This window comes from Hipposideros armiger, unplaced genomic scaffold, assembly GCF_001890085.2.
Source record: "Hipposideros armiger isolate ML-2016 unplaced genomic scaffold, ASM189008v1 scaffold_61, whole genome shotgun sequence".
Classification (NCBI taxonomy): domain Eukaryota; kingdom Metazoa; phylum Chordata; class Mammalia; order Chiroptera; family Hipposideridae; genus Hipposideros; species Hipposideros armiger.
The window spans coordinates 248,234-262,043 of record NW_017731411.1 but is presented as its reverse complement, the minus strand read 5'-3'; the positions used below and the strand labels follow the sequence as shown (position 1 = coordinate 262,043).

The 13,810-nt window shown below is 45.6% G+C and overlaps 1 protein-coding gene across 4 annotated transcripts in view; it reads right to left on the bottom strand.

Annotated features, from left to right (window-relative positions):
* MYOCD (myocardin) overlaps positions 1 to 5,246 on the bottom strand; it is a 109,690-nt gene extending 104,444 nt beyond the window's left edge. For 3 of the 4 annotated variants that reach the window (XM_019641497.1, XM_019641498.1, XM_019641499.1), the window contains exon 1: positions 3,950 to 5,246. In XM_019641497.1, coding sequence (XP_019497042.1) covers positions 3,950 to 4,004 — 55 coding nt within the window. In that variant the 5' untranslated portion in view covers positions 4,005 to 5,246. The remainder of the gene's footprint in view (positions 1 to 3,949) is intronic. The other variant, XM_019641500.1, reaches the window with a different exon arrangement.
* Positions 5,247 to 13,810: the final 8,564 nt, after the last annotated feature.

Genomic DNA, 13,810 nt, shown 5'->3' with positions numbered 1-13,810 from the left:
CATCCCCCCAATTCCCCAATTAAAAAAAAAATCTTAAAAAAAAATAAATAAATAAAAATAAAGGATGGAGGACAGAGAAAGCACAGAGAGAGTGACCTGTGGAGTCCTGAGATGTCCCTTGCTTTCTCTGGAAGGACAAACAGTGATTACAGACTCTGGAGGTGCTTTCTTGGATATAGCTGGGGGTAGAAAAATATGGTGTGTTCCACCACCCAGCACTTCGCTGAGTTCGGCTGTTGCTTGTCCACCGTCTACTTTCCAACTTCGTTGACTCTTTCAGCTGCAGTCCCAAGCCCTGGAGTCCCTGCTCCTGAGCAGCCTGTCTACTGAGCGTATCCTCCTCCTCCCCAGAAAGCCAGAAGGGAAGCTCCTACATCCTTCCCCAATCCATATGCTGACTCTACCTCAGGGGACCCAAGGTTCCTACGATGGCACAGCTTCTTCATTCTGAGTCTCTGCCTTTACACCTAAAGTGCCAAGTTTGCATTTCGGGAAGTCTTTGGGCACCCAGACTCTGGAAAGCTTGATGGAGGCAGCAGAGAGCATCGATCAAAGACTGCTCAGATGGAGGTAGGTAGGGTTGCCAGATAAAATATAGGATGCCTAGTTCAATTTGGATTTCAGTTAAAAGTAAGTCCCCAATACTACAGGATGAAAAACAAAAAACAAACGAACAAAAAACAAACCCATTGTTTATCTGAAATTCAAATTGAACTGGGCCTCCTGTATTTTTATTTGCTAAATTTGACAACCCTACATTTGTGAGGGATAGAAGAAAGGTCATGGCAGGTATCAGAGCCTGCCTTTGTGTGGTCTGTTTGAATGGGAAAAGGAGAAAAAGAGAAACAAACCAACAAAACACAACAGTTCTTAAAGAGTGAAATCCGTTAATGGCCCTCCCTCTCTACCTTTGAGCCTTTGTGCTTGGGGTGTGTGTGTGTGTGTGTGTGTGTGTGTGTGTGTGTGTGTGTGTGTACACACATGCATAGAAGTCCTTGTGTTTTGTTGACACAGGATTATGGTATTGAGAAAAATTGTTGACAATGATACTGATTACAGATATTGACAAAACAACAGTGAAAAGATTAAAAACAGTAAAAAGGTAGTTAAAAAGTAACACTATTTATCATATTTCTTTGAACTGCCTACCATTTGCACCCAACTGCCACATAGCCCAATCACAATTTTCCTTGTTCCAAATCTTTACATGTTTTCAGAGAACCATAAAATGTTACTAAAGGGTCTGAGAAATCACCTAGTCCAACCTTGACATTTATAGATTAAGTAACCAAGACTCAGAAAGGAAGTGACCAACGCAGACCCTGGCTGCCTAACAATATTAAGAATAAAACGATATTTTTTGAGGGCTTACTAAGTGCCAGGCATTGTCCTTAGTGCTCTACTTGTATAATCACATTGAATCCTCACAGCAACCCTATAATCATTCTCATTATTCAAACGAGGCTAATTAAGGCAGAGAGAATTATGTAGTTTATCTAAGGTTCAAGGTTATACAGCTAGTAAGTAGAGGCGCCTGTTAAAAACCCAGCTAGTTTGGTGCTAGACCCACACACTCAACCCTGTGGCCTCTCAAAAAAGAAGAGTTTATGTCACTAAACATGTTCATACATGTAAACTCTCACAGTTTACTGCTCCTGTGACATGATTTTGTGCTTAATAACAAGGTCACCCGTATACAGCTTACATCAAGCTGGCTGGACGCTGTTGCCAAACTTGTCAATTTCAGAGTCAAAGCAGTTATCTGCTCATTGATCAATAAGCCCCGTAACACAGGGAGTCTCGCTATGATCAGAGAGCAATTTAGTTTCCTTTATTTTTTTTGAAATGTTTTTAATGAAATATGTAACACCAGGATCTACTTACTACCAAAGCAAACATTAGCACTGAGATAGAGTTTTATGAGTTTACATTTTGAGTAGCTCGTGAAAGAAAAAAAAAAAGAAAATGGGGAGGGGGGCAGGGTAGAGTGGGAGAGAGAGAAATCAAAACAGAAGAAGCCTTCCTTATCCATTGTTAGCCACAAAATAAACCAAGTTCTCTTAGGAAGAGGCAGGCCCTTCGGTTAGTATGCTGCCAACCAGACTTCTGTGCTGGTGCAGCTATAGTTGTAATTATATCCAGAAAGAATAATCACCGTCCTCCATATGACATTTACTTAGTTTTATATTCAGCTTGTTTTTCTTTTCTGTCTTTCAGATTATCAGCCCCTTGCACATCAGATGATCAGACTACTTTGTCCATTTCCAGAACGCAACTTCCCTGTTTATCAAAGGTGGAGGATGGAGCTTGCCTGTGTCTGCTTTGACATCATGTTTCCTGAAGCTACCCTTCCTGTGACACAAGAGCCTGTCCAAACTTTAAAAATACGAGGCAGCAATTGGAATTCTCAGGAGCTCCAGGATCTACCTGGGAGACACCAAGACTCTACCAGTCCACTAAGACAGGAATTCTGAGCAGTGCAAACACTGTCTTCCCTCTGGCCTGCACTTTAGGAAGGAAGGATTTGTTTATAAGTCTGTTTTGCAATTCTATCCAGTACCCTCACCAAATTCTTTTAGAGGCAAACCTGCCACCCACATGAACTGGCAAGGGTGCCTTTGAAACCAATGAAGCTTCTTGCAAAATAAATCTGCAGTCTCTCTTCTTCAGAAAGGTGGCAGTGTTGCCTTGCGGTTTTGACCAAATTACAAAGCAGTAGCATGTTTCCTGGGGATTAACAGACCAACCCACCTCACCTCACCATGGGAAGGGAAAGAAGGAGGTAACCAACCATACAGCCAAACCACAAGTGGCTGGCAGACGCGCCCCAGAGCGTCAGGGTACTGAGTCTTGTGGCCACCTAAGCTCTCGAGTTTTCATCTCCTTTCAACAGTACAGAGCCTATGACAATCTCCAACTGACCCCACAGACAACCTAAAGGCCAGGAGCAACTAAGGAAGTCACAGAACCCTTATTTTTTAGCATCCATTCTTCTCATTGTCCATCCTCAGTGAAACACTGAGTGGTCCCATTTAGAAAGGTTCAGGAAAACGTAGCAAACTAGATCAGCATCCTTTTCATACCTGTTACGCGGAATGTTCACATCAGAGTTCTCATATAGTAATTCATCTTCTAAATAGGAGTTCGGCCATTTATTGAGTGGTTTGTCACCGCTTTTATAAAACCAGTATGATACGCAGAGATATGGAGAAGGAACTTAAGGAGACAAGTCTCTGCGGAGCGCACACATTCATACCTTCCATGGGCGCTTACACCAACCCTTCTGAGTCCCATCTCTCCCTTCCACTCACCTTCACTCAGCGTCCTTTGAGAAGTTTCTCTACGCGCTACTAACACAGAAATTTTGGGGGAAATTCTCCATTTATAAATATCAGATGGTTTGGGAAAAAATATTTGTGGCACTGGATTTTTTTTTTCTACAGTGATGTCATTTTAAATACTTGGTGTGCAACAAATTTGCTATTTTTACTTCCCCCGAGTGACTTTTTTTGGGAAATATATTTGTTTGGATTAGCTACATTTTAAGTGACCCCTGTAATCTAATACACAGCATAGGTTCTTCTTCTCAGCATTATAACGAATATGCAGCTCACAAACTTGAAATCACTTATTTGTTCATTTTCAAACTTGTTCCTTTTGGATGTACCCCTCCAAATTTTCTATTCACCGATACAGAGAAAAAATAAATAAAACGAAAAGATTGGCCTTTCCACAAACAAAAAACACACTCATCAACTCACAGTATGTAAAATGGAAGACATCAAAGGCCCCCAAAGTCAAATAAAATTTTCACTTCCAAAATGTGCTTTTGGGGACCAAGGTTGAAGTAGCCACGGCCGGCCTTGAGACATTTATTGGAAAGCAGTCTAGAGTTGAGAAGTGCAGAGGAGGAAAGTTTAGGAAGAAATGCTAAATGCTTTAGCCCTACCTGATCTGAACTTGCTCCTAATCAGCAAAGAATGCTCAGCCCCCAGGAGGGTCATGTTGAGTCTCAGCGAGCCGCTGCTCCCTTGGCCAGACGCCCCCTGTTTTCCACCAGGAACAGGCTCCCGGCAGCCCAGCTGACCGCAGCTAACAAACCAGAATTCATCCAACTCTTCGTGAGCTCCCCTGGGTAGGAGTACAGTGGCCGCCAGTGTCCGAAACCAGTGTCCCCAGAAACCTGGCGGCTCCCCCCTCGCTGCGCGGGGCTGATTAACTCTTAGCCGGCAGGAACCTCCTCCTCCTGTGTCTAGCCAGGAGCAGCGGCATCCCAGGCGTTCTTGGCTGATGTCATAGGCCGCCCGCGATTGCGGAGTATCACCACCACGCCTTTATGAAGGTCCCAAGTTTGCTATCTGATACTTTTTTACTACTGACAGGAGCTCAGCCAATCAGCAGCGGCGAGCGGGGACCTGGCACTTGGAGCAGCTGGGGGCGTCTCGGGAGCCGGGTCTTAACTCTTTGCAGCGGGCTGAGCCGACGCGGAGGCGCGGGGAGGCAGGGCCTGGGTCCCGCACCCGCGCGGGGCAGAGTTCAGGGGCCGGAAGGACAGAAAGGAGGGCTGCAAAGCGCCTGGGCTTGCAAGCTGTGCAAACGCTGCGGGCATTCGGGTCCCCCAGAGGCTGGGCTTGGGCGGGTGGGAACCTCCGGGGCTTTCCCGCTTCCCCGCTACAGCCTGGGAGGCGGCGCGGCGGGGATCTCATACCCGGGAAGGGACGCGCGCGCCTTGCGAGAGCAGATAAGCCGGACCACTTGCCAGATACACACAACTTCCAACAGACCAGAGTCCCCCATTCTCTCCCTGTTTGAAGGGCTCAGGGCACAGGCAGAGACTGTATATATCTCTCAGTTCCAATATCAGACTTGGATACACGTCTACGGAGAAAATTAAAAGCCTTTCGGTTTCCTGGAATATGCGCTTTCTGGACAAACATGACTCAGGGTGTCTGCAGATCCAGCCGGGACACAGTGCTCTCCCTCCGAGGGAAGACACAGGAATTGAACGACCTTCTGGGCTCTCCATAAGGTGGGACTGGAGGAGGGAGGGGAGGGGTCTCTAGAGCAAGGTGATGGCAGAGCTGGGGTTGCACTTAGCATGGAAAGGCTCCAAGGCTTTTGCTACCGGTGACTCCCCTCTTTAGAGGAAAATCCATTCCAAATTGAACGCTGAGTTACTGTGCATCCAGGTGTTACAGGCTCATCAATAAATAAAATGAAGACCCTGCTCTCAAGAAGGTGCTTAATAATTGGTGGCACAGAAAATAAAAACCAAACTACATATGTACATAAGGTTGGATTGAATTTATTTGCAATCTTCCATGCACGTCGGCCTCCAAATACCATCTGTTACATAAGTGCCTGCTTATGTCTCAGGAGACCCTAAACCCTTCAAAGATCAGTCGGTGACAGGTGAAAACCCGAGGGGACAATGGCCCGTGGGACAATTTCTCATTTCCTGAGTTTGGGCCTCTGCCTGAATTCTCGGATTCTTGAGTTCACAGTTTGGATCTGACCATTCGTTTATGTAAATAAGGTCTTCCGTGATGGACCACGTAATTCCTGATGTGTCAGAAAGGAGGCAGAGCGAGCCCACCCATGTTCCCTTTGAGAGCAGTGGCCTAGGAGCCTGTATACAGCCCGATGAGATGTCATGAGCATCCCAGTGATTATGTAACTTTCCCACATAGAGTACATTACTTTCTTCATCCTGCTGTAACAGGCCCAGTGGCGTAAAACAGCACAAATTTATTATTCTGAAGTTCTGGAAGTCCGAAGTCGGAAGTGGGTCTCACTTGGCTACGACAAGGTGATGGCAGGGCTGCATTCTCTTCTGGAGAATCTGAGAAGAGAGTCGTTTCCTTGCCCTTTCCAGCTTCTAGAGCCCCCCCCCCTCGTGTTCTCTGGCTTGTGGCTTCTTCCTCTATCTTCAAAACCAGCAGCGGTGGGTCAAGTTCTTATCACGTGGTATGGCTCTGACCTCTCACCTTCTGCAGTGAAGGACCTTTGAGATTATATTGGGTCCACCTGAATAAACCCTGGTGTAAATTCAGCTGATTATCGACCTTAATCCCATCTGTTACCTTATTCACCTTTGCCATGTAAGGTAGCATAGTCACAGATTCCTGGGATTAAGATGTGAACTGGGAAGAGAGGGCTCTATTCTGCCTGTGACACAGCATGTCCCCTCTTTCCACAGCATGTTGTAGTCCTTAGTTGAGCCCCAGGCTCCTGGTCTTCAATGAAGGCAGGCCAGGTGGAGGGTGGTTCGGGAATGGGGACACACAGGAGCCTGGAATCAAGCTGGCAAGCTTGATGACGCCTGGGCAGGGAGGCACTCTTTGGGGAAGAGATGGGTGGGATACAGAACATTGCTAAATTATGAGTAGAGAAAAAACTATTCTGAGCAACATTTAAAACAAAAGAAAGCCAAACAGATTTTTATCCTGAGGGTTATGGAGCTGAGATGGCAACTTGGCGGAGAATAATTTTTTTCAGTGAAAGTTGTGATAAAAACAGCTGAAGCCAGCATTGAATGTAAGGGTCTGCCTGACCTAGATGAGTTGGAGAGGAGTAAATTGTTTTTCCTCTGTAAAGGAAAAGGGGGGCGGGGGGAGGGGGAGAGAGAGAGAGAGAGAGAGAGAGAGAGAGAGAGAGAGTGAGAGAGAGGAAGGGAGAGAACAGTTTCTTTTTTGAGTGCATCTGGTAAATGCTGGTAACCATAGCCCTCTTCAATTTTCCCATCATACTGTGGAGTTGCTGACATTGCCCTCTGGGATTTATACCCCCTATGACATGGAATATCTCCAGATATAAATATGCTCATATAGAAGCTCATCCTTCCTCCTCTCTATGCAAGCATTTTTTTGTGAAAAAAATTTGGGGTGGAATTAGATGAGGGTGTCCCCAAGGGAAGCAGCATAGCCTGCTGTGCTTTGGGGGCAGTGGACAGTTGCAGCAACAGCATGCCACCAAGTTCTGTCCTATAGTTTGATCACCCAGGCAGCACGTCTCCTCTGCCTTGCTGTTCTGTGGCCTGCTCTCCTGAGGCCTAGAGTGAGCCTGGGATGTGATGTAGAGGAGACACAGAAGCTTCTAGCACCAGGAGGAGCTTCACTTGAATCTAAACTGTCCCTATGACCAGGAGTGAGTTATTTGAGTCCTGTGGGACACTCAGCATCTTCATGTAAAATGGAGTTAAAAATGCTTCCCAGAAGAGTTGGGGAGCTTAAATGAAATAATACATTTGGTGGACCCACAACAATTCTTCCTGGAATGTTTTAGGCTCCTCCACTGACACTCTCCTCATCTCCAACCATTCCTGCTGATTCCAAGCAATCCTGAAACCTCCTCTTTTGTTATGGTTATGGCTTGCTTTTTCTTTTCCGTCAGTTATCTATGGCTGTGTAACAAACTACCAGCTTAAAACAGCACACACATTTCTTATCAAATAGTTTCCCTGGGTCAGAATTCTGGGCCTGACTTAGCTGGTCCTTTGCTCAGGGTCTCACAAGACTGCAATCAAAGAGTTAGCTGGGACTGTGGTCTCCTCCGAGGCCTAGAATCCTCTTGCAAGCTCACTGGTTGCTGGTAGAATTAAGTTCCTTGCAGCTCTAGAACTCACCATGGCTTGCTTCTTCAAGGTCTGCAGGAGAATCTCTCTCTCTGGGAATTCTTTTTTAAAGGGCTCATCAGCTTAGTCAGACCCACCCAGAATAAATTCCCTTTTAATTAACTCAAAATCATATTAATTTCCTAATTAGTATGATAATTGGGAATGATATCTGCAAAATCTCTTTAATTTATCCATATAACACAACCGAATCATGATAATGTCATCTGTCACATTCGCCAGCCCTTCCTATGCTGAAGGATTATACAAAGATTATATATAACTCATTGAGGTTCACTTTAGAAGTCTGCCTTCCACAGCTGTGGTCCTTGGCCTTCAGCCAACTGAGAGTGATTGTGTCTGTAGGCGTGAGTCCATAGCACAGCTCAGGGTAGTGAGGTTGAACTCTGACCCCTTATGAACCTCCTTATAGGTCAGCGTGTGGTCAGCTACTGGGTCACAGAGGGGGTGGTGAGCAGAGGGACAGCTCACGTGTGTCACTCAGGACCTCCAGTTCTCGCCTTCTTAGCACAAGCCCCTGGGCTTACCCCAGGTCATCACTGTCTTTTTGGGTCTCATCATCTTCTTGTCCTAAGTGTCTGTTCCTGGTATCACCTCTAGTCTGTTTTCTAATTTTTCTTTGACACGTCTGATGAGCACCTTCAGGGGAGCATTTGTTCCTCTTTCATCCGTTCATTGAAAATGCACTTAGAGACCTTTGCAAGTCACTTTGGCAAGTGCCCTGGTACACATACAATGTAAAGGCAGATTTGCAAACTCAAGTGATAGGGGCAGGGTTAAGAGAGAATGTGGTGGGGGAGGAGGTATGTTGCAAACCGGAGGGCACATGACTTGTCCACATGGGGCAGCCATGACCTAGCTTTAGTTGACTGTAGCCATTTGGGAGGGGCTACAGACACTTGTGGCCATTCCCTCCAGTTGTTCAAACAAACTTGAAATCCAAGTTATAATGTTCAATGTATCAGTTTTTAAAATGTGAGCGACTATCTGTCACTTTAAAATAAGTTTAAAAATACAGTATGAGTAAACCAGGGGCAGATCCAGCTTGTGGGACCTGCACTTCATACAATTTGGGGGGTCCTTTAAAAAAACAAGTGCAGGGGCTGGCCAAGTGGCTCAGTTGGTTAAGAGTTGACTTGGGAGCGTGAGCTCTGAGCAGCAGGGCCACCGGTTCGGATCTCACATGGGCCAGTGATGCTGCACCCTCTACAGCTAAGATGGTGAACAACAGCTCGACCTGGAGCTGGGCTGCTGTGAGTAGCCAGCGATGGCGTAGGCTGCAGTGGGTTGCTGTGAGCTACCGTGAGTGCCTGACAGCCAGTGTGAGTGGCCGGCAGCTTGCGTGAGCAGCCATCCAATGGCCAGAGACCAACTGCCTCAGCCAGGAAGAATGCAATGATCATAATACTAACATGGGCCAGTGAAGCGACATCCTCCACAAATAGACTGAAGACCAAAAGGACAGCAACTTGTCTGTTCCCCTTCCCCGATTCCCCAGCGCTGTTCCCCTTCCCCAATTCCCCAATAAAATCTTTAAAATAAACAAACAAAACAAGTGCAAAATTAGAAATGTGATGGTTAGTGTTCAGTGTGACTATTGACTTAGATTGATAAATGGAATTACAACTAACTAGAGCATGGAAGATTCATTTCCTTTCTCATAAGGTCCTTCAGTCAACTGACCAGAAATGGTCAGTTGTTTCAGAAATGTTTCTGGTCAGTTGACCAGAAATGTTTGTTAATTGAATTCTGGCTTCCTCTTCCCTCCTGGAAATCTCTAGAATTCCCAGTACCCCCAGTGCTGGTGCAAGTGGGAGAGAGGGCCCTGAAGCTTAAGCTTCATTAACTTCATGGGAAGTCTACCTCTCAGGCTAATAAAACATGCCTGCAAGCTGAGTGAGATTCAAACAGCACTACTTTGTGGCCTCTACTATGAAATCTGAGCTCTGATCTCCAAGAGGTTTCTGCTAGACTCCAGGAGGGAGGGAGAAGCATGTACTACCAAGTTACCTGTTTAAGAAATGACCTATTGAAGGAATGCAGGCTCAGCCTATCAAGTTGTTACAATTCCAGAAATATTTATTAAACACAGACTGTGTTCTGGCACTATAGGGTTTATAAAGATAAAAAAAGACATGATCCTGGACCTCTAGGGGCTAAGGATATGGTGGCAGGGCCTTCACAAACTCCCAGCACACCAGAAATCCAATGTCATTATTACACTAGTAATGCAATGAAAACTCAGATGGAACTCATGTGAGCCACCCTATTAATACAACTTGTTTTTTTCTTCTTTTCATGAAAGTGAATATAAAAGAACTTTTGCCTAATTTAAACAAAGACTTAAATTAAACAAATGTAATGAAAGCAGTTTCAGTGGAAAGTGTCTGTCACAATTCCTTCTTTCCCCACCTGACAGCGATGCCTCTCATCCTTTCCCTCTCTCTTTGTACTTCTTTGTCCTTACTCCTGCTCAAGAAAAGGGAACACAATTTGGTCATTCTGGTTGAAAGCCACTGGGTTGGGCCACTTCGCTAGAGTGCAGGGTCACTGTGTTAAAAAGTCACGCATCTGTGCATTACCTCTTCAGCTTCTTTCTGTCTCCTTGCTGCTGTTACTGCATGGGGAGGGACATAGATCAGAAACAAAACTGGGCATTCTGACAGTGTTTAAATCAATCACACCAGTTGTCCCAGCTCCGTTCTTGCCTCTCCCTGTCGAGAGACATCCTAGTTATACTTCAAAACCCAGTTTAGACTTTACCTTATTCAGGAAAACCTTTCTTGACAGCCCTAGGCAGAGTTCATCATACCCTTCTTGCTTTCCTACTTTACTACGTGTATCTCGTATGTGCTTCTGGTATTGCGTTTATCAAGGAGTATCATCAATGACTTTTTTTTAAAAGATTTTTAATTGGAGAATTGAGGGAGGGGAACAGTATTGGGGAATCAGGGAAGGGGAACAGACAAGTTGCTGTCATTTTGTTCTTCAGTCTAGTTGTGGAGGACGTCGCTTCACTGGCCCATGTTGGTATTGTCATTGCGCTCTTCCTGGGTGAGGCAGATTGGTCACCGGGCCCCGGAAGCCGCTCACGGCAGCTCTTGGCACCTCACACCAGCTGCCAGCCGCTCACGCTGGCTGCCAGCCACTCATGGTAGCTTTATAGCAGCCCATTGTAGCTCCACTGCAGCCTATGCCGTCGCCGACGACCCACAGCAGCCCAGCTCCAGGTCAAACTGTTGTTCACCATTTTAGCTGTAGAGGGCGCAATGTCACTGGCCCTCATGTGGGATCCGAACCAGGGTCCTGCTGCACAGAGCTGACGTCCCAAGCCAGCTCTTAACCAACACGCCACTCGGCCAGCCCTCATCAATGACGTTTTAACATGAAAATCCTTCCACTAGTTTGCATAGGTTACCAGGGGACAACTTGTTTTCATGTATATCCATTATCCATGATCTATTTTTCCTTTTGATTCTATTTTGCTAATTTTCTGTATTATTCATCACAGAACAAACTGCCCTTGGACAGAACTTGGGTTTGAATTACTGTATATCAAATAGTATTTCTTGCTTTTGATCTCTCCTACAAATAGATTGTAAACTTTTTAAAAAAAGATTATATTGAGGAATCAGGGAAGGGGAACAGACAAGTTGCTGTCCTTTTGTTCTTCAGTCTAGTTGTGGAGGACGTCGCTTCACTGGCCCATGTTGGTATTATCATTGCACTGTTCCCGGGTGAGGCAGTCACTCACTGGCCATTGGATGGCTGCTCACGGTGCCTCACAGAGCCTCACAGCAGCTTACAAAAGCTCACGCCCACTGCCGACCAACCCCACTGCATCCTACGTCGTTGCTGGCAACTCCCAGCAGCCCAGCTCCAGGTTGAGCTGTTGTTCACCATCTTAGCTGTAGAGGGCGCAGCGTCACTGGCCCTCATGTGGGATGCGAACCAGGATCCTGCTGCTCAGAGCTGGTGTCCAATACGCCACTTGGCTGGCCAGATTGTAAACTTCTTGAGGGGTTTGGCTGCCTCTCATTCTTTATGTCTACCAAGACATCTTACACGGTGGCTTCCAAAGACTGGTTGCAACAGAGGTTTTGGGATGACGCCTGTGGTGTAGGGACTGGTTGGTTCTGATTCACTCCATTCAGGGAGGATATTACATTATATGCTTTCCAGAGGTGATGAAGAAACCACTTCTGGTTCATAAAATGTGAGCTGATATGGGAGTTTGCTTTCTCTTCCAATTTTTTTTTTTTTTGCAACTGGTCACATTCTGTTTCCTAACTCCTCCCTGTGCTCAGCACGCCTTCCCTCTCCCCCACTCCCCAGAAAACAGAATGGAAGCCCATAAATCCCTGACCTGCTTCAGGTGACCTTACAAATCATGCGTGCCTCGTCTCATTAACCCGGGACGCCTATTATGGCCAAAGAATGGCGAAGCGCTACCTCAGCGTGCAGTGTGCGAGGGCGGGGGAGGGCTGCACCCGGGACTACTGAGGGGACCACAATTGCTCAAGAGCTTTCCAAACCTCGTATTCACCTCACCGCACGTTTCCAGGGCTGTGAGTCAGAGGGGGGGAAAGCTTTTAGTTCTAGGGGACACTGTATGGAAAGAGTATTTCTCCCCCTCTGAAAACAACATTGCCCACTCAGGGAATTAGAGCAGATTAACTAAAACTGACATCTGACTATTAAAATTAGTACATTCCAAGTGAGACGGTCTGAAAAGGGAGAATTCCAAGTGCTATTAAAACCAGCTATGATAACAGTCAAGAGAATTCATGGTGAGAGGTTTGTTAACCGAGAAAACACTCTCAGCTCGTCTCTGGAACCCAGTGTTCAGTAAAAGGAGACTTGAAAGAAATCACTCAGTTTAGCCAATGGCCAAGGGCTGTTCAGATCCCTGGAATGCTTCTGCAGCAAAACTCCTTTTTATGAATATGATTTGAACAGATATGCCAGTGTTGTAGAAACTGACTCAGCATCTCTCGGACTTAAATCTACGCGATGCTCAGGCAGGAGTTGCAACCCTTAGGATGCTTCCTCTTATAAGGTTTATGTTTATTGCGACATTATTCTTTTTTAGAGCTGTTTTAGGTTCACAGCAAAATTGAGAGAAGGCACAGAGGTTTCCTATATAGCCCTGCCTCACACGTGCATCGTTTCCCCATTACCAACACGCCACCAGAGTGAGACATTTGTTACAGTGATGAGCCACACTGACACATCGTCACACAGAGTGCATAGGTTACATCAGGGCTCACTTTTGGTGTCATGCATTCAGTGAGTTTGGACAAATAGATAATGACATGCACCCACCATTACAGTATCACGCAGCATAGTTTTACTGCCCTGAAAATCCTCTGCGCTCCACTTATTCATCTCCATGAGATTTTCTTGTTTTACAGCGCACAATTTTCATTCTTCTTTTCCCCAATGGCATCTGTACTTTTAACTGTTTAAGCCCTGTTGTGCATAGTTTCCTTTGTGATCCTCACAGCAATCCTGTGAGGTATTGAAGACACTTTTTGACAGCCGAAGAAACTGATCTAGGGAAGAGGATCACTGATTCATTGGAAGGTGTCCCTCCAGGCGGAGGCAAGAACAGGTCTCGGGTCTCAAGGCTTCTGTGTGACTGTTCTTTTCACGAGCTCATGCAGCCTCTCCCTTGACAGGCGACTCAGAAGCCTGCTCGAGTTTCTCACTCTGGGTATACACGTGTCCTGCCTTTGACAGGTGTTTTTTTACATTCCCCTGGGTGGTCAGTATTCATGTCAGGGAAAATTTAAACATCTCTACGTTGTTTCCTGGCTCATGCAGTATTTTCTTACAGTATATTGCCAATTTCTGTTTTTCTTCTGGAAAATTCTTTATTATGAACTGACCTTGGTACTGACCCATTCCATAAAAAATAAAATAAAACTGAAAAAACCAGGATTTTGTTACATTATAATTTAAAGCTAAAGAATGGTAACTATGTGTCTAAATCTTTCACAAAATGAAACTGGAGTAACATCCAGTGTGTTTGACAGAAAATTTATTTAAAATGACCCAAGGAGAATCCTAGAAGATCCAATAAAATTTACATGTCTGCAGATGGGTTAAATTTGGAAGGGAGGTTACTGAAACATGGGGCTGTTGGTGGTGTAATTCCCCATCTTGTGTACAGGA